This window comes from Nelumbo nucifera, chromosome 4 (genome assembly GCF_055504915.1).
Source record: "Nelumbo nucifera cultivar China Antique chromosome 4, China Antique-T2T, whole genome shotgun sequence".
In the NCBI taxonomy this organism is placed as follows: Eukaryota; Viridiplantae; Streptophyta; class Magnoliopsida; order Proteales; family Nelumbonaceae; genus Nelumbo; species Nelumbo nucifera.
In genome coordinates this window covers 48,654,140-48,679,374 of record NC_142652.1, presented here as the reverse complement: position 1 = coordinate 48,679,374, position 25,235 = coordinate 48,654,140, and the positions used below count along the sequence as shown (strand labels likewise).

Genomic DNA, 25,235 nt, shown 5'->3' with positions numbered 1-25,235 from the left:
TGGATCATACTAAAAAAAACTTTGGTTAGAGAGAGTTAATCCCCCCTAAAAGAAGAATCCATTACAAGCAAACACAAAATGAGAAGTTAGCCTAGAAAAAACAACACAAAATGCAGAAACTGCGGTTAAAATTTTGGTTTCTCTTCTTCCTAATATATCGGTGGCTCATCACAGCATCAAGGAATCTTCACAGGGTACTTGAACTTGGTTATTATCCTGAATCCTTTCAAGTTTGAGACAAATGATGACAGAACTACATATATACTGAGACCAGACACTACACCGATTCTGACACCACGTACACACTCAGAAACCATCTCAACAACATGATCCTGCCGATAACTTGTTCCTCAACGTTTAAATGTCAGCATCCAGAAAATTCACAGGTAGTGATACCTGCAGCAGAAGCAGTAGGTTCAATTGGCATCTCACTTGGTAGATGTACAAGTTTGTTATCACAATACAAGGGAATCAAAACTTGGAGGTTTATTAGCAGTTCGTACCTTCTCACCCAACTCGAATGGAGGGAGACCCCTATAGGGGCATGTACTGCACCGGAATGCATCACCTAGTCCGCACTGCAGGACATAACAAAACCATTAAAGGAAAGAAATAAAGCCCAAATCAATTAAAATAATGGTTCTTCATCTACTAACCCATGAAGAATATCCAACTAAATGACACTTGTACAGGTAGGTAACCTTCCAAGACAAAATGCAGGATGACTGAAAATTTTATTATTTTTATCTAGCACTAGGACAACTGCGAGGCCAAAATCCTACCCAACTTGGAATCTAGAAGCCAGAAATTAATCTATTCATAGATCATCATTGCCACGTGGTTAATCACATTAGCTGTGGCAGTAACGAAATAAAGTACAACACCACTTCATAGTAGATGAAAGCATGAAGATAGGCACCATTTGGTAATGTTTCCTGTAGGATTTCATTAGAAATAATCCAGTTTTGTGGAAGGTAAATTTAGATTGAAAATGTGTGAAGGGGGTAGTAAAACACAATATTCAAACCAATTTTACTGAGTATATAAATTTTATGTGTATATAGTACATATACCAAAACAGACAGATTGATCCACATTAGATCCAATTATAAACAGATAGAATTCATATCACCCTTTAACCACATCAGATTACCAAAAAAAAACCCTTTAACCGCATCAAATTCAATTTAAAATTCAGACACCATTTGCAGTACTAATGTTGTTCCCCTTATAAAAGCATGGATAATAGACTTGCATGAATAGCCAAAATGAGACCCAATACTAGAAAAGCTCTCCAGACCAAGGATTTGGAGACTGCCATTAAATAAAGACAAAAATTCCAAGAAACAATTCTAACACTTACATTGCCACATGCAGATTGAGGGTTAATCTGGTCTGCAGTCAAACCCAACTTCTGCACCTTCTCCTCTGCCTCAGCCCGCCCACAAGTGCAATTTTTGCAAGCTTTCCTAGTGCTTCCAACTTCACAGTCGCCAACTGTACATGAATAATTGATTTGAGCATAATTAAACTTCTAAATGACCATACATTGGTCTAATTTATCTTACCAGGTGGCAGTTGTGGTTTCTTCAGGTCATCTTCTGTCAAAAGGCTATCTTCATCAATAAGATCTAAATCATCATCAATTTGGATTTTAGGCAAACTTTTTGTCACTTTCTTGATCGAAAATGATGAACCAATTTTCCAAGAAGGCTTCTTAGCCTTTATCTGTTAAACATTAGAAATACATCAAAGTGAAACCTGTCAGAGATTAAGAATCCTCAGAAGAGAAAAAAAAAATCACAAAATGCCTCTGTTCGCTTGGATCAGTGATTCGGGAACCATGGATTGATTGTTCCCATCCTAGAGAACCATGCACAAGATAAAACAGGGATGATCAAGGTTGTATCTGGTACTATTGCTGTTTCTACCTGAAAACTTTTTGATTGATCAATATAAATGGCATACAACTGTTTCTGACGAAGTTTATGGTTGAAACAGGCAGACCTTAAAAGTTCATGTGTGGAGGAGGCATACAACATGTCACATCCCTCACGAATTTGTATTGATCAACTCAAATCATTTCAGGTAGAAACAGCAATGGAATCAAACACAACCCGGATGCTTCTCAATACATTCTTGTGCATGTTCAGACAAAATGCCACAAGTAAACCAGGGACATTTTAATAGTCACCCGTTAATGGTGAGTCCCATTGAGAATCAGTTCCATCTATATGATGGAAGCACAAGTCTAATTTCACCTGTGTTTGCACATAAAAAAAATGGATAAAAAGGCAGGTAAGAAACAGAACTAACTGTAAGTGGTTGAATATCTTCTTGCTGCAGGAATGGTTTCAATTGAACAACTTGTGCTTCCAGGAATCCAGAAAACAGTAACTTGCGTTCTAATGTACTGCTTGGCTGCAAGAAAAAGTCAATTTGTTTACTTTAAGAGATCTCCCCAAAATTGATCTTCCACCAAGGTTGAACTGACAAATTTTTTTTACCTTATCATTGTTTTCTGCAGCAGGCTGAGAAATCTGAACTACAATCATTCCATCAGGTTTCAACACTCTGAATATCTCCTCAAGCAACTGATCAGCAGGTTCAAGCGTTCTTGAAATATAAACAACAAGATCCATAGAGAAGGGCTCAATTGGAAATTCTTCTGTTAGTCCAACAAAACCAGATTCAGATCAAGGACTACCACAAAATAGGATTAATGGAATCAAGATACAAAAAACAAGAATATCTTCCAATCCACTCAAATTGGGAAGCTCTTTGTGACAAAATTGTTGAGAGGTGTCGCCGAAGGATAGAGGAGAGTTGGAGCAATCTCAGCCGTTGGAGAGGGAGAAGTAGATCCAGATGTCAACATTGAAGAAGACGTTCCAGATCTTTCATGAGACTCTCCCATGAGGCTGATCTCATGCCTAATGAGGGCTTGGAGCTGGCTCCACGTGGGCTAGAAGAGGTTAGTGGGCCGATAATGTCAAGCCCACTACCAAACATGCAGGAGGCCTACAACGAGGAGGCCCCAAAAGTAACATGTACTCTGAACCCAGGCAGGCTGAGTCGTCGGGTGGACTGCAGCCCAGCCAGGTCTTTGAACCAAGAAAAAGCTTATTAACTCACCTGCAGAGATCGGGGTGGGTGTACCAGAGACTCAAAAAAGTAAGGAAGACTCAGGGGTAGGAGGTAAAATGGTGGAAGCAGATAGGGAAATGCCAGGCGATAGTGGGAAGAAGGAAGATCGACGAGGAGATCTGGTCATTCTGAGTGAGACCACTGACAAAACCAATAATGGAGAGGAGTTGCAGCCATTAGCTGTGATCCCGGCCAAAGGGGAGAAGGAAGATTGACGTTCCCGTTAAAATGTGTCAAGGTGTTTGTGCCTTTTTTCTGGGTTCAAACCTTCCCGTTAAAACACGTCAAGGTAAGAGTTTTCTTCCCTCAGATCTGTTTTTCCCATGATATATGTTTCTCTTCCCTCAGATCTGTTAAAACAGGTCCCAATTATTCTTTTTACTTTTTTATTTTTATATGTTTTCTCGTTGGGGTGAAGATCGGAGGCAGTGAGAACAACTCCAGATCTTGCTTCTCCCTTGTATCCTCTGCAACTTTGAAGGTGTCAAACCCTTCCTACATTCTCCTACCTTTCGATTTTTGCTGAAGTATTGATTTATGAATATATTATTATTTGTTAATTTTTTTCTTGGGATTCTTTTACTAATAGAAAAACGTTGATCACTAAACGTATATATTACAGAGACGTCTCTGTGAAACATCTTTCACTCTATACATGAAACACTTTACAAGTTAGTTTCCCCCTTTCTACTGAAATAAGTCAAGTGTTTTATAGATAGGAAATAATCCCAAAAAAAGTTTGGTAGATATGATATATGTTAATGAATGAAACCCCAAGCTAAAATATTTGATTCAGAATACAGAAATTCATCTTTAATAGAGTTCTAAAATCTTACTTAGACAAATACCATGCCCATCAACTTGAACTAGTGGATGATGCAGCATGGAAAATTCAATATTTTCAATGTTCATGATTTTTTAATATCACCATGTCAGCATGTCACGTGGCAAAATTCAATTATTACTATGCCATGTCACCCCATAAATAAGGGTTGTGTTGTGGAGTTGGAGATGCATAGATTTATCAAATTGGAATGAAACCAAGCATCCTGCAAAATTTTCTCATCAACCAAACACTGGAAAGCATATTATATAGGATAATGGCTCTCAGCAAACAAACACAGGGTGCCAAAAATGAGAAAAAAAAATTCCTTTCTCTTCACATCCCTTTTCATCCCATTATTTCTCGGCAACCAAATGGACCATAAGTGGGGCAGAAAGAAAAAGAAGAGACATGGAAAAAAGGAGTTTGATAAACTAGCCTATCAAGATGAGATCAAAAGGAGGTAGAGATCAAGGTGTCTATGGCTAAAGGATGGAGAAAATAACACAAAATTTTTCCATAAAATGGCAAGTGCTAGAAGAAGGGAAAATACATTAAAAAAAATCGAGGTTCAGGGGGTTGAAATAGAGGAAGGACAGATTAAAAGAAACATTGCTGAGTATTATGAGAAACTTTATAAAGAAGTTGAAGTTTGGAGGACTAGACCTGTTTTAGATGGCCTGCAATTCAAATCTCTGTCAACTGAACAAGCTAGAGATATGGAGAAGCCTTTTTCTGAGGAAGAAGTTTGGGAAGTGATAAGAGTTAGAGAGGGGGATAAGGCCCTGGGGCCTGATGGGTTCACACTGCTATTCTATAAGAAATGTTGGGGAATAGTGAAACAAGATGTAATGAACGCATTAAGGGGGTTTCATGAAAAGGATGCTCTTGAAAGAAGCTTAAATCACACATTTATCACTTTAATCCCCAAAAAGAAGGGGCAGTGAAGTTGAGTGACTTTAGACCCATCAGTCTAGTGAGTAGCTTCTACAAGATACTAGCAAAACTTTTGGCAAATAGAATGGCAAAGGTGGTATCAAGCCTGATTGCTGAATCTCAAAGTGCATTCATTGGAGGTAGATTGATTGTGGACAGATGCTCATTGCAAACGAGATAATCAAGGTTCCAAGTATCGATACGATACGCATATCGGCAGTATCGTATCGGTACTTAGAAACGCCCGAAACTCTTTATTTTTAGTTTTTTTTTTTCAATTTTGGTTTTTCGGAAACCTAAAAACAGGCCTTTTTATTAAAAAAGTTGGGGTTCCGAAACACCTGGAAACAGGCATTTCGGAGCGTATCGTTTTCAAAAGATACTATACAATACGCCCGTATTGGGTGTATCGTATCGATACTTTAAACCATGGAGATAATAGATTCAAGGAGAAAAAGTGGTCTTATGGGGCTGCTGTGTAAAGCAAATATGGAGAAAGCTTATGACCATGTGAATTGAAAATTCTTGGAATACATGTTAAAGATGATGAACTTCAGCGAGAAATGGAGAAATTGGACAAAAGTGTGCCTTTCTTCCTCATCTTTTTCAGTGCTGGTAAATGGGAGTTCTTTTGGGCAGCTTCAGAGTTCTAGGGGACTAAGACAAGGGGTCCCCCTCTCCCCACTCTTGTTTATCTGTGTGATAGAAGCCCTTTCTAGGCTTGTAGAGAGGGCTAGACTGGGAGGGCTAGTGGAAGGTTTCAAAGTAGAGAATGGGGAAGTGGAGATTGCTCTGCTCCAATTTGCAGACGACACTCTTTTTGCAGTGAACGCTTCCTGGGAGCAATTCTGGAATGCAAAAGCAATATTTTTTTTTTATACACGCTCATCCGTTTCTTGTTTTTATCGCTTGTTGACCATAGCAGAGATGGCCGTACTGTACTGGTTGGGCGATGGCACAGTACGTAGGACCCTCGTATGAAACCCCACTGAGCTTCCTTGCACTATGTGGAATGGACTAAACTCAGATTGGACACGCCTATAGCTAAAGGAATGTACAGCGAGCTGTAGCGGGAGGGAGGCCAATGTCCCATCAGATACCACGGCCCACAGGCAAGTTTGTTTGTTTGTTTGTGTGATAGAAGCCCTTTCTAGGCTTGTAGAGAGGGCTAGACTGGGAGGGCTAGTGGAAGGTTTCAAAGTAGAGAATGGGGAAGTGGAGATTGCTATGCTCCAATTTGCAGACGACACTCTTTTTTCTGTGCCGCTTCCTGGAAGCAAATCTGGAATGCAAAAGCAATATTTTTTTTTGATCAATAACAGAACTTTATTAATGAATAATATTTGTGAAACTTTAATTACAGAAAAGGGGGAGGTAAACTATCTTAACTGCCCAAAAACAAAAGGACAAAGAACAAACTAAAAATTAGCCCAAAACAAAGATTCCTTAGTCACCCCTTGCTTAGCTAACCAATCAGCCATTGAGTTAGCACTTCTCTTCACCCAACTGTACTTCACCTCTATATCCTTAGCCATTTAAATTTTTTCTTTTCATTGCTGTAGCACCACAAACCACTGTTATCTCCTTTCAGCCACCTAATCACCACCTCTGAGTCCCTTTCAATAACTAAGCATCTGATGCTTAATTCTCTTGCTTTGTGGATTCCATCAAGAAGTGCTAGAATCTCGGCCCTAAGAGAGTTACCCTCTTCAATTGGTCCTGAGAACATGGCAATAATAATCCCCTCATTCCTAAACACACCCCCAATCCTAGAAGGCCCTGGATTCCTTAAGCTACTTCCATCAAAATTCAGTTTTATGAATCCAGCAGGAGCAGGGGTCCAAGAGGGTCTATAGGTCCTCTTACAAGGAGCAGAGGTAGCTACCTCTTTCCACTTTCTCAATAAGTCAGCCACAGAAAATTCAAAGAATATCTCCATAGAATTCAGCCAGTGAGCTACCCTTAAGTGTATCAACTCTATTAAGTTTTTTATGGTTCTTTCCTTGTCTGAAAATATTCATGAGTTTCCCTCTTCCCATATTGACCAGCACACTGCAGCCCTAATGCCTCTCCACATAACCTTCCCCCTTTTCTTAGGCCATCTAAAGAACGAGGGAGAGAACAAGCATTGCACATTCACGGGGGGATTCCAAGTACACCCAAAAAGGGAAAACACCCACTCCCAAACAGTTTTAGTAACCATAATGTGGTAACCCATTTCCCCATCAGCTTTGCAAAGATTACACCTATTGGGAAGTAAACAACAATCGGGCCTCTTACTTTGAAGCAAGTCATTTGTGTTAATTCTTTCCAAGGAAATTTCCTAACAAAAACTACAAACCCGAGGAGGAATGGGTTTACTCCAAATCTATTTAATAGGGAAGGGCAACTCAGGAGGAATAGTAGGCTAAACTAAGGTCTCAAAAAACGAAGCACAAGAAAAGGAGTCGGAGGAGGAAGGGGTCCAGACTCTGGTGTCTTCCTTACTAGGGTTCAAGAAAACATTTTCAGGGATGGCTAGCAAAGATGAAATACAACCCAAATCTGTATCCCTAATTGCCCTTCTCAGGCCCAGATTCCACCCAAACCCAGAAGAATAATCAAAAGGAACTAAGAAAGAGGATATGGGTTCATTTTTCAAACCTAACAAAGCAAACAAAGAGGGAAATTGGTCTCTCAGGGGTAAGTCCCCAACCCAAATTTGCTCCCAAAAATTTATTCGATCATACCTAATCCAAGGGGAGAAAATTGGAAGCAGATCATGAATGGCTTTCCACAGGGAAACAGCAGTAGCCCTTGCCAAAATTCCTGGATCCCAGTCGTTCTCATCCAACCCATGTATGTTAGCCATAATCTTCATCCACAATTTGTCCCTTTCCAATGGAAACCTCCACAACCATTTCCCCAACAATGCCATGTTCCTTTTCCTAATATTCCCAATCCCAAGCCCCCCTAACTTCTTGCTCCTAGTTACCACTAGGAATATTAAGATGGTTTGAGGTGATCATAGGTTTACATATTAACATCCAAAAGAGTGAAATAATGGCAGTCAGAAATGTTGAAAACTTGGAAGCATGGGCTGCTAGTTGGGGCTGCATTGATGGTAATCTTCCAACAAAGTACTTGGGTATGCCTCTGGGTGAAAATTGCAAATTTAACTCCATTTGGGAGTTCGTCATTGAAAAAGTGGATAGAAAGTTGACCTCTTGGAAAACCAAATACTTATCAAAAGGGGGTAAAGTCACACTAATTAGAAGTGTATTATCCTCCCTTCCAGTTTATTACTTGTCTTTATTCCCAATTTCGGCAAATAGGGTTGCAGTGTTGAAAGAAAGATGAGAGACTTTCTATGGAGGGGGTGGAAGGAGTCAAAATGCCATCTGGTGAGTAGGAAAAAAGTTTGCTGTTCCAGACCAAATGGGGGTTTGGGGATCAGATCAGTAAAACAGGTCAACAATGCTTTGTTAGGGAAGTGGTTGTGAAGATTCAATGAACAACCGGACACTCTATGGAGGAAATTAATCGTAACTAAGTATGGCTCCAGCAGCAGGGAGTGGGAAACAGATGAAGTAAAATCAGCGTATGGGTGTTCAGTTTGGAAGGCAATACAGAGACTCAATTCTCAATTTATGAAGGGAATAAAGTATGAAGTTGGAAATGGGGAGAGTGTCTTTTTGGAAGGGTTACTGGTGTGGGAATGGTCCACTAAGGGTTCTATTCCCAGACCTGTTCGAGATTGTGACTAATAAAGATGCACCAGTGGCGGATTACCTAGAGGCAAAATGGGCTTTGCATTTAGAACCCCCAATTCAGGTGGAACCTAAATGATTGGGAGGTGACTTCCTTGGTCAGTCTGCTCCAGATTCTTTATGACTCAAGTACAGCTGGAGTAGGGGAAGACAAAAGAAAATTGTTATTTGAGAAATCAGGAACATCTCTGTAGAATCTTTTTTACAACAACTTGTTAGGGGAGGACACTTCATCCTTTCCAAGCAACAGGATTTGGGTAAGGTCTTTTCCTTCCAAACTGGCTTTTTTTGTTTGGTCTGCAGTGCTGGATAAGATCCTAACAAAGGACAATTTAGTTAGGAGAGGTGTGGAGGTGACAGATATGGTTTGCACTCTTTGTAACAGTTGTGTAGTATCTTCTAGTCATTTGTTATTTCATTGCGAATTCACTTACTAGATTTGGACAAGAATGATGAGTTTGTTTGGGATTCAGATGTGCTTCCCGGCTAATGTGAAGGGATTCATTGGAGCTTGGTATGTAAATGGATTAAGCAGGGCTGGAAAATTAGCTTGGAACATCCTCCCTTCAGCAGTTTTTTGGGCAGTGTGGAGTGAAAGAAACAACAGAATTTTTTAAGACAGACAAAGTTCAAAAGAAGAGGTGTTTAAAAGGATTTCAGGAATGATACATTCATGGCTGGAAAACCACCCGTTATTCAAAAATAGACAAACATGTTCCTTTTCTGATCAGGATTTCCTTTCTATTAGGAGTTCATAATTTTGGTGGGGCTGATTGTTGGGTATACTGGTTTATTTCCTCTTGTACAGATTCTCCTTGTACAGGGGTCTGCATAGTCGTATGGTTTTAAAGAATATTAATGAAATACTTCACCTTACAGTTTAAAAAAAAAAGTTATATAGACAGTACGCCACCAAGACATAGGGATTTGACCAAAATAAGATCAATTTGGCATTCTTCCAAGAAAAAGAGTAAGTAGGAACTATGTTCAAGTGATGAATTGCAAAGAAGGAAAGAAAATGAAAAGAAATACTAGTCAAGATGTAAAGAAGGATTACTTAAAGATGAAGCTTGAGTGATGATTAGGGGGTCATTTTGTCCAATCTCTTCACCCTTAAGTTCTTTTATTGCTGCTGAAATTGCACTGGCAGGAACAATCACATGATCTGTAAGCGCCAGCGTATTCCCCTTAATTGCATTAGTATCCTACCAAAAGAGAGAGAAAAATCAATTCATATTGTTTAGATACAACATTCCGATAGGTAGATTTTAATCATCAGGCAACATGCATATACTCCAACTAGGATTTTAGCAGGAAACGATAACACATGATGTCTCTATACAATTGCATCCAAATTTAGAAATAGAACAATACATTAAGAAAGAACATTCAATATATTCATAATCAAAACAATAATAATTATTACTAATCATGTCAATAGTTCATTAGCCCTTTTTTTCTTATTTTCTTATCAATAACAGTGATCAGATGCTTCATCAATGTGTAGCATAAAGAGAGGCAAGCTTGCTACTAAGGGAGTTTAATAGCAAGGGACCATGTCTAAGATCATGGTTAAAAATGTCCAAATTTTCCTAATATTTCCACAACATATTTTGAGTTCCATGGATGCCAACATGAAGTATTATTGGAATTGACATATTCTCCAATGAAAGCTACCGGTGCTATGTGGGTACAAGAGATAGTATTATAATGTAACTACATAAGTTGGTGGCAATACTTTAGATAATGTGGAGCATACATAAGTTGGTTCAGAGTTCTTTTTAAACATGCAGTCAAATCTTGGTTTTTAATGTATAATAAATTATTTGGTTTATCTATTAGAATCATTTGCACTTTCTACAAATTTAAATTTTCCTTGAACTTGCACTATAATGTAGTTTTGATGATGTGGAGCAAGATAATAATTTAAAAGGGTCTACCATGCATCTTTTACCATTACATAATTCCCCATGTATATAATTTTTAGAATATTTCCATACAACATTTACAACATTTCTGACAAGTATCCTATATTTGGGTAACTGATGTTTCCACCGACAGGCATTTTAAACCTCGTCTAAGATACAATCAATAAGCACAACAACAAAACAGTACCAAACAACATAATCACCTCATTAATCATCCGAAAAAATATTAGCCATGATGGTGAATCCATGGGACTGGAACCCACCATTCTAAAATATGTCTTTCCACCCCCCCACCCCTCTTTCATGAGGAGTCTACTAAGCCATTTGTTGAATGTATAATCCACCTAAATAAGCAATTCAATATGACTGCTAAAGACTCCACCAGTCTGGCTCCCCAAACAAAAATGTAAGAGACCATGGGTCTTCCTTAGGGATGGGCGTCCAACTTACAACCACTTGACAGCCACCTATTTTCAGGTTGCTTTATCCCAGAGAATAAATCAGTTTATGGCCTTGCACAAGACCAAAAAGTTTGACTCTAAGAGAATTTCCCTTTCTCTCTTTTATGCTTTTGTGGGAAGAGGCACAAGCATATGATTGGTGGCCTCTTTTATGCATGCTTCAAAACACTAGGAGTACGGATGCAAGTTGGCCTGGGTTAAGTTTGTAAACCCAACCCGAGCTGTAGAACCCTCAACCCTAACCCAACCCTAAACTTTCAGGTTTGGTTCAGGTTGGCCCAACTTTTCTACTTTCTTTTGCTGAATGTTCTTATTTCCTAGACTCAAGGGCTGAGGTTAATTCAGTTTGGAATTATTTCCTTTAAAGTTAAGGAACACATTCATATGGATAGATAGATAGATACAAAAATACATCATACATTTATGGATGTATAGTTGCACATATATATACATGCCACATGCATAGATACATATATACATAACTACTTGCATATTTAAATGTTAATATAATATTTTTACATACAAATATTAAGTTAGGTTGGGCCGATATAGGTCAATGCCTCAACCCTTACCCTAACCCAAAATTCAACCCAACCCAAATTTATCAGGTTGGATTCGGGCTAACTTGGCCCAAGTTGCAACCTTAACTAGAAGAGGTTGGCCCTTTTACTAGGTCATAATACCCAGCTTGCTTGGAGACAGCCATCTAATGCCGCGTTTGGGAGTGCTTTTTAGTCTAAATAGGCTTTCTTTTTTGAGAAAAGGTAAAATTTTATTCATGGAGCACCTGATAAGACAGATTACAACCAAAGCCCCCAAGACAAGGAGCCAAACACACTAAACCACCTACAATACATCATAACTCAAGGAAGTCCCTGGATCTCAACTGAGAACAGAGGACAGAAGCTTGAAGGCCCTTAGCCGCAGCCACCCAGGAAATGAGTTTGCCGAAAGAAAAGGCAATCAAGCAATCTATATTAGAAGCCTTATTTTGAAAGATTCTTCTGTTTCTTTCAGTCCAGACTGTGCACAAAATGGCTGCATGCAGGACACTCCAAATTCACCTCGCCAACTTTGAACCACCCTTAAGCTTCCAATTCCATAGCATATCCAAAACAGAACATAGCATGCACCATAGAAGCCCCAATCCCGAAAGAAAGTGATTCCAGATTGCATCTGTAACAAAACAGTGAATGAACAGATGCTTGCCATCCTCAGCCACTTGACCACATAGAACAAACAGCAGGTCCTGAATCTGCACACCCCTCCTAACCAGGGAATCTTTCATAAGACATCTATTCAGAACCGCTGCCCAAACCAAAGCATTCACTTTTGAGGGCACAGAAGGGTTCCAAATTTTCTCAGCCGGAAGTTTTGGTTGAATTGCTCCATTCAGAACCCCAGCAAAAGAACTAACAGAGAAAATACCACCCGTACTATACTTCCAAGTCCAAGAGTCCTCAGACGACAAATCTATGGACTGCCTGTACAGCAACCCCAAGAGATCTGCAACTTTCTCAATTTCCCAGTCCTGAAGTGACCTTCTAAGTGAAGGGCTCCAAGTAATAGTACCCCCACTCACTTCAAACTGACTAGCCACCGAACCATTCTGATTTTCTGCAATCTGAAACAGCTGAGGGAAAACTTCAGAAAGAGGTCTACTATCACACCAAGTATCCTTCTAGAACTGCAGCCTATTCCCATTCCCCACCTTTGGAGACAATCCACTGCTAATCCAAGGGAGAATTTCCATAACTTTCTTCAACAGGGAGCAACCTAATGAGTTGAACTGATTAGTGTTTAACCAGTCCCCACTGTCAGTATCATATTTTGCTGCAATTAATTTCCTCCACCATCTGTCTTCTTCTTTCTCAAATCTCCAAATCCATTTTCCCAAAAGAGCTTTATTAAACAACTTTAATTTCCTGATCCCCAAACCCCTTTTCTCCTTAGGACCACATACCTGATCCCAGTTACCCAGATATAATTTCTTTTCCTCCTCCCAACCCCTCCAAAGGTAGTCTCTCTGGATTTTCTCAATTCTTTGGGCTACTTTGACTGGAATTGGAAATAAAGATAGAAAATAGGCAAGAAGATTAGAGAGAGAGCCTTTTAATAATGTGATTCTGCCCCCCAGTGACAGATATTTGAATTTCCAAGAAGTAAGCTACCTCTCCACTCTCCCTACCACCGGATCCCACACCACCGCAGAGATACATTTAGCTCCAAGAGGGAGGCCAAGATAGGAAATAGGCAAATATCCAATCTGACCAGGTAAAACTTCTATGAGCTCTTCAAGATTCACCACTTTTCCCACCAGAATCAGTCTGCTCTTAGTCCAATTGGCTCTCAAACCCGAGACCACTTCAAACCAACTGAGCACCTCTATGAGAATCTCTAGTTGATCAACTTCCGCATCAATGAAGCACAGAGTATCATCAGCAAACTGAAGGATCTGAACACTTTCCCCACCCGGAGAGACATCAAAACCATTCTATATACCCTCATCCCCCACTTTCTGCACAAATAGAGTTAGAACTTCCATTGCGCAAATAAACAGAAGCAGGGAGAGGATCCCCTTGTCTCAAACCTCTAGAACTTTTGAAGAAGCCCGTAGATTGCCCATTAAGCAAAACTGAGAACTTTGGAGAGGAAATACATACCTTAATCCAATTCCTCCATTTCTGCCCGAAGTTCATTTTCTTTAGCACCAAGTCCAAACACTTCCAGTTTACATGATCATACATGATACGCCTTTTCCAAATCCACCTTACATAGCAGCCCTGGTTTACCTTCTCTTATTCTTGAGTCAATCAGCTCATTTGCCACCAGCACACTGTCCAACATTTGTCTACCCGGCACAAAAGCAAGCTGATTCTTCTCAATGATCACACTGAAGACCTTCTTCATTCTTTCTGCTAGTACTTTGGATAGAATTTTATAGAAACTGTTCAGCAAACTAATTGGTCTGAAATCTTTGATGTTGGTTGCACCTTCCACATTAGGTATAAGAGAGATGAAGCTGCTGTTCAGACTTCTAACCAATGAGCCATTTTGGTGAAAGTCATGGAACACCTTCAGCAGATCCCCTTTCACCCCCTCCCAGCACTGTTTATAAAAGATGTTAGTTAAACCATCTGGCCCCAGAGATTTCTTAGTTCCCAAATTTTTAATTACCTGCAATATTTCATTTTCTGTGAAGGGAGCTTCTAACTCCATTTGCTGATCCACAGAAAGACTTTTGAAATTAAGATCTTCTGGAAAAGAACTCCTTACCCAGTTTTCTTTGAACAACTCCGAGAAAAAATTAGTGGAAATGTGTTTCATTTCTGTCCATTCTTCACCCACTTGCCCTCCCCATTCAAGTTTCTCAATTTGATTTACTCTTTTCCTTGCTTTGGCCATTTTGTGAAAGAAACTGGAGTTCTTATCCCCCGCTTTAAGCCACTTAACCTACGCTCTTTGCCGCCACTTTAACGCCTCCTTGTATGCTATAGAATCCAAAGTCACTTTGGCCAAAAGTCTCTTCCTCTCTAAGGGGTCCCACTTCTTCAGCCGAATCCAGCTCTTTTATTACCTCTAGGCACTTACTCTTCTCCGCTTCAGTTTTTCCTTGACAGTCCACTTTCCAAGATTTCAGCACCTCTTTGATTCCTTTGATTTTTTAGCCATGATGAAAGAGCTGGTACCCTCCACTTGAAAATCTGCCCATTTTGACATAAGCAGAGGAACCAATTCTTTCTATTCAAACCAAGCATTTTCCATCTTGAAGGGGGTTTGCTTCTCACCTGATTTTCCAACCTCCCACGTAGTAACTGAATTGGAGAATGATCCGATATAGGTCTAGGAAGAGCTACTTGTTTTATTTGCTGGAATGCCTCTTCCCAACTCAAGAAAACTAAAAATCTGTCAAGTTTTACCAGAATCAGGGATTCTTGATTATTTTCCAGGTGTATTGAGCCCCCATAAGAGGCAGGTCTAAAAGTTCAGAATGATTTACAAAATCAGCAAATCTTCTTCTATCCCTCGATCTCCCATTGCCACTATTTTTTCCTCCAAAAATCTCAATACATTGAAGTCTCCAACAACCCAAGGCAGGTTAGAGTTACCTCTGGCTACTAACAGATCCTCCCACAACCTCTCCCTCTCCCCACTATCCGTCGGTCCATACACTGTGAAAACACCTTGAAACCCCCCCCCCCTCCACTTCCAGAACCACTGAGACTGTAAATTCACCCACATGAGAAGAAATTAATTTACATTTAGACCTATCCCACAAGGTCAACAAACCTCCTGCACTGCCCCTAGCTGGCTTACTAACCCACTGTACCTGACCTTGACCCCCTACACTTCTTACCAAATCTGCATCTATTGCTTCCAACTTTGATTCTTGGAAGAACACTACATCTGATTCCCACTTACTCAATAGGTTACAAACCACCATTCTCCTACGTCCAGAGCACAAGCCCAAACATTCCACGATAAGATAGGCATATCCATTAAAATCAGATAACCTTATCCCCCTACACCCCCTCCACTACTACTTTCCCCTCTCCCCTCAATGGCCCCTCCCCCTTCCCTGCTGTGTCATTCAACCCCCACACAAATCTCAACATCTCTGTGTTCTACTTCGACCCATTACCCCCTTTCTTCACATTTACTTTATGTTTCTCCTCCCACCACCTCCTTTCAACTGATTCCAAATAAGTAATTGTCTCCACCTCCATGTCTGCTATTGAAATCCCAAGAAATTTCCCCAGACCCAGGAGTTTCGAATTCACCCAAGCTGACAAACCTTCCTCCCCCTTCCCTTTAACTCCCCCTTTTTGCCTGTTCTTTACCCCATCCCTCGATTGCCTTGACATCTCCCCCACCCTTCCTCCTCCTTCCCTCTCCTCCCCTGTGATATGGACCTGTAAACTACCTTCAACAATGGTGGACTCTCTATGAGCAACACTTGCTTCCTCCCTAATCACCGCCAACAGTGTGATTTCCACCACCTCCAACAAATGATTGGGTTGGGTAGCCTGCTTCGGAATACAATCAAAAGGAGTTCTTACCGATGTTGCTAGAAAGGAATCTGGCTGAAACTCCACGAGCAACTTAGAGGGCAACACCTGGTCTGTGCTATCAGAGTCGAGTCTGCGGACTTCATTTTGGTGATGAGCCCCACCACACTCCTCCTACAAAATAGGTGACTGAGCCAGGGCTAAAAGCCAATTTGGGCCGGCTAAGTGTGGAAGGTCTTGGTCCAGCCCACCCCGGGCAAACTGCTCTAGGCTCAGCCTTACAGGAGACCCACTTGACCCCACGCAACCTTGGCCTAACTTTAGATAGTCTACTTCGACTCTCTGACCGCCCCTAGCTTCTGAAACTGCCCTTCCCAACCTTCCCAACGAGCCACTTGTCATCTCACCTTATCGATTCCCTCTTGGATAAAGCATCCTTCTATCTGACACCACATTTAACTCCACTAGACATTCTAGAAGCATCTCTTTCAACCGATTCTTCGAGCACTCTTCTCACTTTTTATCAACATTTGAAATTTGAATCTCCTTTTTTGCACCATCACAAGGCTGGTCTAACATCTGATGATTCATAGGTGGGGTTAACATTTCGTCTCCTTCCACGGGTTTTGCATCACTTCGTCATCCGTGCACGACACGGGTTGTCCGTCCCCCAACCTCCACTTCTCCATCTTCCTCTTCTCCAGCGACCTTCCTCTACTTGAGCTTCCTTCTTCTTCCGTCAACAAAACCACCGTAAAACTTACCTCCAAACCCCTTTTTTCCATTTCCTCCTTCCCCCTCCCCTCTCAACACTAGTTTCCTCACTCCCTCCCCTCTGACTCACCTTCGGCCTAATTTCCTTCCAGATCGAAGCCCAACAGGATAAGTTCCATGTCATTATTTCTACCTTCTTAGGGATTTCCGCTCCCGCTTTCACTTTGATCGTCACCCATTCACATGTTTTAAGTTCTACCGTCAAATCATCCGTACCCAGGAAACCTCCACAAAGGTCCCCTATCCCTCTTATCAGACTTGAGCACCAAAGGACTAAGGGTAACCCAAAAACTTTAATCCACTCCTCCTTCTTAGTGATCGACTCTCTTCTCTCTAACATCTGGTTTGTTGCTGTCGTTTCCCACCAATCAAGCGCCAATCTATTTTGTCCAACATACCACGGGCCATTTTGCCTTCTTCCTCCGAAGGGAATATGAACAACAACAATTCTTCCGGAAGATACTTGACTCTCACACCACCCGCCTCGGACCAATGCTTAGTAGCCCAATGTTCCATCACCTCTACCGACAACTTCCTATCAAGGCATCCCACAAGACATTTCTGTAAGAAATGTCTTCTTTCCCTTACTCCCTCTTCCTCTGTTTCTAGGAACCATCTTTTCCCCTCCCTTTTCTGAATCGTAACCCCGAACTCTGGCCAGATCCCTGTTGTCACTGCTTTCTTGAACGAGAGGCTTCTGCGAACTCCTAAATCCTGAACACTCGAGTTATACCACACAAAATGTTTTATTTTAGTTTAATAATGTCTATTTTATAATTATAATCTCAAAAAATTATGAATAAAAAAGTATTATAGTAGGCAGTAGAAAATTGTTAGGCGATTGGGCGAGGCAATCCTCAAAGGGTGCCTTGTCGCCTAGGCACCCGCCTAGGCGTCGCCTTAACAACTATGCAAGAAAGGCTCATTTTAACAAGTTTCCTCAAGAGTGATTCATTGATTTTTAAAGCTGGGTACGGAGATCATGTATGGAAATTAAGTATGTGTTGGTATCCATTTCACCATTTTCTAAGGTTTTTATCCCAGATTCAGAACTTTCATAATGTTTAACAGTTCCATTATTTTACAATTTTTTATTACATAGAAAATCATTCTTTCATTAAATTCTTTGAATTACAACAAGTTGTGAGAATCTGAAATACCCTTTACAAAGCAAACCCACCCAACACTATATTGCAATTGTGCCCAATACATTTGTTGTCTTTGAACCCCTTGCTTGGCTAAGCCATCTGCCAAGCTATTAGCAAATCTTTTTTTTTTTTTTGATAAATGGATATTAGCAGATCTTTACCCATCTTGTTTGAATGTTTATGTCTTTTGATAACCACTTGAACAGCTTAAACTCATCTACGAGTTGCCAAATCACCCCCTCACCTTTTTTCAACCACCCCACTACTATCTTCGAATCTCCTTCAATGATTAATCTACCAATTCCCATTTCTTTAGCTTTCTGTACCCCAAAAACTGCTGCTAACGGTTCTGCCCTTATTGAATCACCCTGCTCAATTGGGCTGGAGAACAAAGCATATAAATTGCCACCCTCATCCCTTATCACCCAACAATTCCTAAGGGACCCAAATTGCCAACACTATTGCCATCAAAGTTCAATTTCAACCAGCCCCCAACTAGGTGACCAAACCTCTAGGACTTTTTGTTTCCTCAAGGAAAAGCCAACTATTGCCCCCCCCCATTCCTAAAGAAATCCTCCACCTTAAAGTCTTTACCCAATGTTCAATTCTTAGAGTAATGATCTCAAATTTCAAATTCTCAATCACTATTTCCTAACTAGGGGTGTCAATTGGACTGGATTTGGTCCAATCCAATCCAGTCCAATGTAAGTCCATTATAAATGGACCAGGTCCAATCCAATCCAATGAATGTTTTGGACCAATTTGGACCAGTCCAATTCAATGTCTGGACCATCCAATCTATTCAAATTCATTTTGATTTAGATCGGTTTCAACCCAAACCCAGTCCATTTGCACATATATTCTTATCTTATATCAATGGACCAGATATTGGCTTAATCCAACTCAATCCAATATAATTTTTTTTACGGACAGACCAGGTCCAATCCAATCTAATAAATATTTTGGACCGGATTGGTCTAATCCAATATGTCTTGTTTTTCCGTCCAATCCATCCAAATTGATTTTGGACTAGACGGGGTCCAATCCAAAACCAGTCCATTGACACCCTTATTCCTAACTCCTCTCCTTCTCCCCAAATATTCTTGGGTTCCTTTCTTCCCAAAGTGTTTAAAGCAACACTGCCCTTGTACATTTCCACAGAATTTGACCCCTCCTTTTTGTGCTCCTCAAAATGACAAAATAGACAGGCAAAACAACCTTTCTAAACTGGCAAGGGGGTTTCACCTGCAACTAAAAAGAGAGAAAAAGAACCATTCCCAAGTACAACAAACAAAGGGACAGGAGATTAAGAGATGAAAAGCAATCTCACCATTTAACTTACATAAAGAACACCAATTAGGGGACAAGATCCACCATTCAACCACCCAAAATACATAAGATTTATATTAGCACCAATTAGGAGACAAGATCCCCTTGTTTTGCTAGTGAACCTGCCATTCCATTTGCAATTATTCTACCCCATATGTAGGAGGTGTTTATCTCCTAAGGCTCAGTTTGAAAGGAGTACAAATACAAATATGTAAAGTAAAAAGCCTTGTATTTTGCATTGTTTTATATGTTTTTGCACTGTACATATTTATATTTGCACTCCTTCCAAACTGAGCCTAATAGACAATCTATCTCCCTAAAGGCATGCCTGTAAATCCAAGGGACTTCGCATAGGCCTTTTGCCCAAGCAATTAGAAGTTGATTTCAGTTAGCTCCTTAGTCCAAATTGGAGTCTGTTAAGGGACACCCAAGTTCATAAGTTGTAGTTAAGCCTATAAATAGAGTCATTGTAATTAGAGTTAAGAGAAGATTACTTGAAAAAAAAGAAAAAAGAAAAATAGTTCGGTCTAGTGAATTCTTGTTGTTGCCAGGAATTTTTCTCTTTTTCTTCCTCTCTTTCACCTATTTCTTCTTATAAGTGATCTACCTCTTTCTGTTTACCATAATAGCAAGAGTTCTCCTCTCTTTCTGAGTTCTTGTTCATTCTTTGGTAGACAGCAGGCTATCTACTTGCTTCTCTACCACCAGACCAGATCTTAAATTAGTAGGATCCCTACCCTATCTACATCAAAACCATAGCCCAAAAGAAAGAATATAAAAACTAAAGGAAAAAATATAATCTATGTAAAAGATGATTAAATGGAGATTTTAATAGCCTAGAAACAATCACATTTACAAAGAATGAACTGACTTCAAGCAGATCCTCAACTCGACCAAGAGAACTCAGACATTTATACACAATGCCAAATAGACAAAGCAGATTTCAATAAAGAAATGCACTGCAGATAAAAAATTCCAGTCACAATTTTAAGCTACAAATCAGAGCATCCACACACACACACACACACAGAGAGAGGACACACACCATTTGGTGAATCTTAGTAATAAACACGAAGGTTTGATCTTCACGTAACAAGAAACAACGCGATCTGCAAACCACCACCTTCAAACCAAAAAAACTCAGAACTCCTCAAACCCTAGATTTTTGGTTCTGTACAAATCAATTAAACACTTACTATAATAATATAATCATAATAAATAAATAATTGTCGAGGTAAGAGGCCCAAAACAATTGAGCTTTTTCAAATTTGATAAAAGATTTGAAAAAAGAAAAACACTTAAAGAAAGAATAAATGAAGCAAGCCAAACCCAGATTGTCAAGAAGAAATCTTCCAGACCATTTTTTTAATTTTATGCCTTTTTGCCCATTCAACTTCCTACTTTAGTTTTCTCGAGTAATTTGAAAATCTTTTCTTTTGGACGACAACCCCAATTAGAAAATATTAAAGAAAGGTGTAAAAGATGAAGAAAGCTTTGTTGAGAGAAGGAGGCATATCTAAACTCTTGATGCCCAACATCGATCGACTTGAATCAACAAAAAGCTTCCAATTTTCATAGAAAACAGGGTTTGGACTGATCAGTAGGTCCTAGGCAACTAAAGTTGACCGACTTCCAAGTTCGCATATACATATGATCAATCGCAATTACATGGTAAAGGAAGAACAAAGAAGCTTGGAAGCTAAATGCACACTCTTTCGGTGATGAAATCAAATCTTTGTGCAAAAACTCTGAGGCTGGGATTCCAAATCTAGCGTATGGGTTGCTGGTCAGGGTCCATACACCGTGCTCAATTCGCCATTGGGGTTGGAGAGTTTCAATCCACTTTGCCTTTGTCGCAGTTAAAAGAGGCAAGTAGCACGACGGGGACCAAGGTCGTCGAATAATGGTGGGGTTGCTGAAACTGAAACCCTCTTTCGCCGTTGGCTGATCACAGGGCTGAGCTTGGTGTTTGTTGCTTTTTCACCGTTCAAAGATCCAGCATTTGGATTGCGAGCAAGGGTTTGAATTTGAAAAGGGTTTTAATTCTCTATCTCGCTCGAACTGATTTTTTCTCAAATAAAAGAAAAAAAAAAAAGTAGAAATGATTTGGTTCTCGCTTACCTCAAAACAAAAGTCGGTTGGCTATAAACTGTAAAATGAGCCTTGAGACGGTGTGGACTGTGAATTCAAAGCAGTTTTCAGGGAACAAAAGCAGCTTTTTTTTGCCTTGTGCAGCTCTTCCTCGTCAATCGTCTATTCGTCTACCAGTTGTGAAGGGAAAGGAAGGAAGGCCGACCGAGGTTTCACCCAACTACAACTGTATTTAATTACAAATGGGAAATGTGGGGGCCACTTAGGGTTATGGCATACGCGTGACAACCTTGATGACGTGGACGGTTGAAAAAGACCATGCAAACACGTGGCAATTCGTGATCTTCTTGTGTTCCAACGTGACGGCAAAAGGCAGGTCGTGTGGGGGGAAGAAAAACTTGACACGTGGAAAATGTGATTGTGATAGAAAACTACTCAAAACGTGTGTGGAAAATTAGGTTGTGCTTGTTTTTTCTGCAACGTGGAATTGAACAGTGCTAAAAGCCTGAAACCAACTTCAATTGGATCATGTGGTAGATTATGATTCAATGAATCTATTTGAGAGTTAGATTCTGATTGAGATTGGGATCTGTTTGAGTTTTGGGTAAAATTTAGCCTCCCTTGAAATTCCTTATAAATGTTAAAACCTTTCCTTTTTTTTCTTTTCGAAAAAAAAGATTAAAGCCTCTCCTCTTATGTCTAATAAAATACCAAAAAAAAAAGGTCTAATAGAATTGTCAAAAGTCTCTTGCCTTGTTAATTTTTAAATTTTCAATACATTATAAAAATGTTTTCTTGACTCAAATGGTTGGACCGTTCGGCCCAAGAATTATTCAGGCTACCAGTTCCATTTTACCCCAAACTTGGTCCCCGATCAAAAATCATTGAATTGGTCAATAACTCCTTGACATAGCCGGTTGAACTATCAACTCATTTAACCCGTTCAACGGTTTTTGGCCATTTTTTATTTATTTTTATTTTTTATCAAAATGTATCGTCTGTTCAAACTAGACGATCAAACTATCGACCCGGAAACTGGTGGCTAGAACGGTTCTGGTTCCATGTCATTTTTTAAAACATTGCCCCCTAACCGTAGTGGCAAAACAGGACTTGATCCCATGTCTCTATTAACAAGTTAGAGATCTTGCTAACTGAGCCACCATTAGTTGGTCCGTAAACTAATACTTGGTTGGGATGAAGATGAAAAACTATTCTTTCATTCTTCACTAGCAGGGAATCATGTGATGCACGGGATTTGTTAAGCGAAAGCTAAACAATATAAATACGTAAGAGTAAACAATTGTTTTATATTTTTTACTTTTTAAATAATTAATAATTATTTATATTTCATATACTACTTTTAATAAATTTTTTACAATACAAAAATAACAATAATTAATTTTTGTTTTGAATGCAGCTACAGTAACCTGAACCAGGTGAGAAGGAAGAAGAAGAAGAAGAAGAAAAGAGAAAGAGAGAACAAGAGGGTTTAGTCGAAACTGATGTTTATTAGGTTCTAATAATGTTTACAAAGACTAAACTGCCCTAACATAAGTGTGGGGCAGAGCATCTCTAATAAAATTGCCACATAAGCAAGGTACTTAACAAACATGAGATGACAAAACTACCCCTATTCGACTCACTTTAACACTCCTCCTCAAGCTGGAGAATATATATCATATAATCCCAGCTTGTTACATAGATAGTTCACTTTCCCTGAGCTTTGGTTATTTTACTAATAGACATAAGATTGAATGGAAACTTAAATACATATAAAACAGATGATAAGGGCACAAAAGCCATGTTAACATTACCAACACCACAGATGGGAGATGAGGACCCATTGGCAAGTGTAACGGTTTGTGATGTGGAGGTTTCAGAAAGAGAAGAGAACACACCTGGAGTCTCGGTCATATGATCTGAGGCTTCAGAGTTAATAATCCAGTGAGAGGTTTTAGATGACATGCAAGCAATACCTGAGTGGGCAAGTGTGGTAGTTGTATGTTGTGAATAAGTTTGAAGGAACCGTTCATACTCATCACGCGGTACACTCACCATCTCCCTCCCAGAAGTAGATGTAGATGGGAGAGGAGTACGATCTGCCTGTTTATTGTCACTGATGTCAACCTCACCTGCTACAGCATGATTAGCCCATTTGGAGGGAGGGCCATGTAGGTCATAACAGAAATTCACTGTGTGCCCTTCCCTACCACAATGAGTACACTTCCTTGCAGAGTTATTCTTCCCTCTGCCATAGCCTCCCCCTGAGTCACGACCACCCCGACCAATCATGGAACTGCCACGGCCTCCTCAGGGAGCTTGACCTCCCCCTCTTGTACTATGTCCACCCCCTCTAGCTGTCACAAGTGTTGATCTATTAGACTGTGTGGAATTCTTTGTCTGTCCGAAAGAAATTCTACGAAGCCTTGAGAATACTTCCTCAAGTGTAGAGGGCCATGTAGGTCATAACAGAAATTCACTGTGTGCCCTTCCCTACCACAAAGAGTACACTTCCTTGCAGACTTATTCTTCCCTCTGCCATGGCCTCCCCCTGAGTCACGACCACCCCGACCATTCATGGAACTGCCACGGCCTCCTCGGGGAGCATGACCTCCCCCTCTTGTACTATGTCCACCCCCTCTAGCTGTCACAAGTGCTGATCTATTAGACTGTGTGGAGTTCTCTGTCTGTCCCAAAGAAATTCTACGAAGCCTTGAGAATACTTCCTTAAGTGTAGGAAGAGAAGAGCCCCCTAATATTTGGGCTCTAACTGGTTCATACTCCGACTTCAGCCCCACTAAATATCTTGTAACATCTAGTTGTTCCTTTTGTTGTTGCTGGACTTTAATATCTGGAGTGAGGGGATGATATACATTGAGTTCATTCCTTATATTCTTCATGTAGGCATAGTACTCTTCTAGTGTTTTGGTTCCTTGTTGTAAATCAAAGTACTCCTGATAAAGCTGATATACTCTTGTTGTGTTATCTTGTCCAGAATATAGCTTCTTAGCATGCTCCCGTATATCCTTAGCCGTATCAAGGAACATGAAGTTGGCACTAATTTTGGGCTCCATACTATTCCACAGCCAAGTCATGATTTGAGCATCTTCTTGTTCCCAATCATCAAACCCTGGAGAGTCAGCCGGTGGCTTCCCATCTTTTACATGCTTCACTTTCCTCTTTGCCTTGAGAAAAACTTCCACAGATTTCACCCATGGAATGTAGTTTTCCCCATTCAGTTTAATTGAGGTCATCTGTACCCCTAGGTAGTCGGGGGAAACCACCACACTAGGTTTCTGATCATTGTTCTCATCTCCTTTTGCTGCCATTGTACTCTTTCACAATTGCCTCTAACCTGAATTCCCAGCTACAAGCTGACTGATGTTATTCACAGTTTGATATTTCAGCATCTACTGCAGCCCCTAAACACAACAATGAGAGCCCACGCCTTGTCCTTATTCACACTACTGCTGACTTCACAAACCCACGAACCACAGAAGCATCAATTTAGCACTCACTAATCACATGTAGGCCCTCTTACAACCACTCAATAGAAGTTGTGCACCACAAGCACCATAACACAATCAAATTTGCTACACCAGGTTCAGACTTGTTTAACACATTTAAGAGGGCATTACACAACCACAAAGAACTCAGCTAGGTCACTACATTACACACACAACCACAAAGAACTTGGCTAGGTCACTGCATTACACCTTACACCACTCAGCCACCTGCAGCAGCCCTAATCCACTCAACCACTTACAACAACCCCTACACCATTCGGCTAATGTACACAGCCCGTTCTAGGGCAACAATGAACCTAGTTCCCTAGGTTCT

The 25,235-nt window shown here is 40.2% G+C and overlaps 1 protein-coding gene across 6 annotated transcripts; it reads right to left on the bottom strand.

Annotated features, from left to right (window-relative positions):
* On the bottom strand, positions 1-21,614 carry LOC104611782 (anamorsin homolog). 6 transcript variants are annotated; one of them, XM_088903145.1, is made up of 10 exons: positions 21,426-21,614; positions 21,016-21,279; positions 20,350-20,427; positions 9,713-9,860; positions 2,508-2,668; positions 2,317-2,421; positions 1,569-1,728; positions 1,364-1,497; positions 504-578; positions 1-396 (listed from the first exon to the last, which is right to left on the bottom strand). In XM_088903145.1, exons 3-10 carry the CDS (start codon positions 20,350-20,352, stop codon positions 358-360), a joined length of 825 nt encoding a protein of 274 aa, XP_088759271.1. In that variant the 5' UTR covers positions 20,353-20,427; positions 21,016-21,279; positions 21,426-21,614; the 3' UTR covers positions 1-357. The 6 variants fall into 6 exon arrangements, with proteins under 6 accessions (XP_088759271.1, XP_088759272.1, XP_010277288.1 ...); XM_088903146.1 differs by having other exon boundaries at positions 21,105-21,279; XM_010278986.2 differs by lacking the exon at positions 21,016-21,279 and having other exon boundaries at positions 20,350-20,475.
* Positions 21,615-25,235: the final 3,621 nt, after the last annotated feature.

Coding starts and splice junctions, on each gene's coding strand:
- LOC104611782 (XM_088903145.1), bottom strand. Junction 2,669..9,712: donor CACTCAAGCTTCATCTTTAA/GTAATCCTTCTT, acceptor TTGGACTAACAG/AAGAATTTCCAATTGAGCCC. Junction 1,498..1,568: donor GAAACCACAACTGCCACCTG/GTAAGATAAATT, acceptor ATTCATGTACAG/TTGGCGACTGTGAAGTTGGA.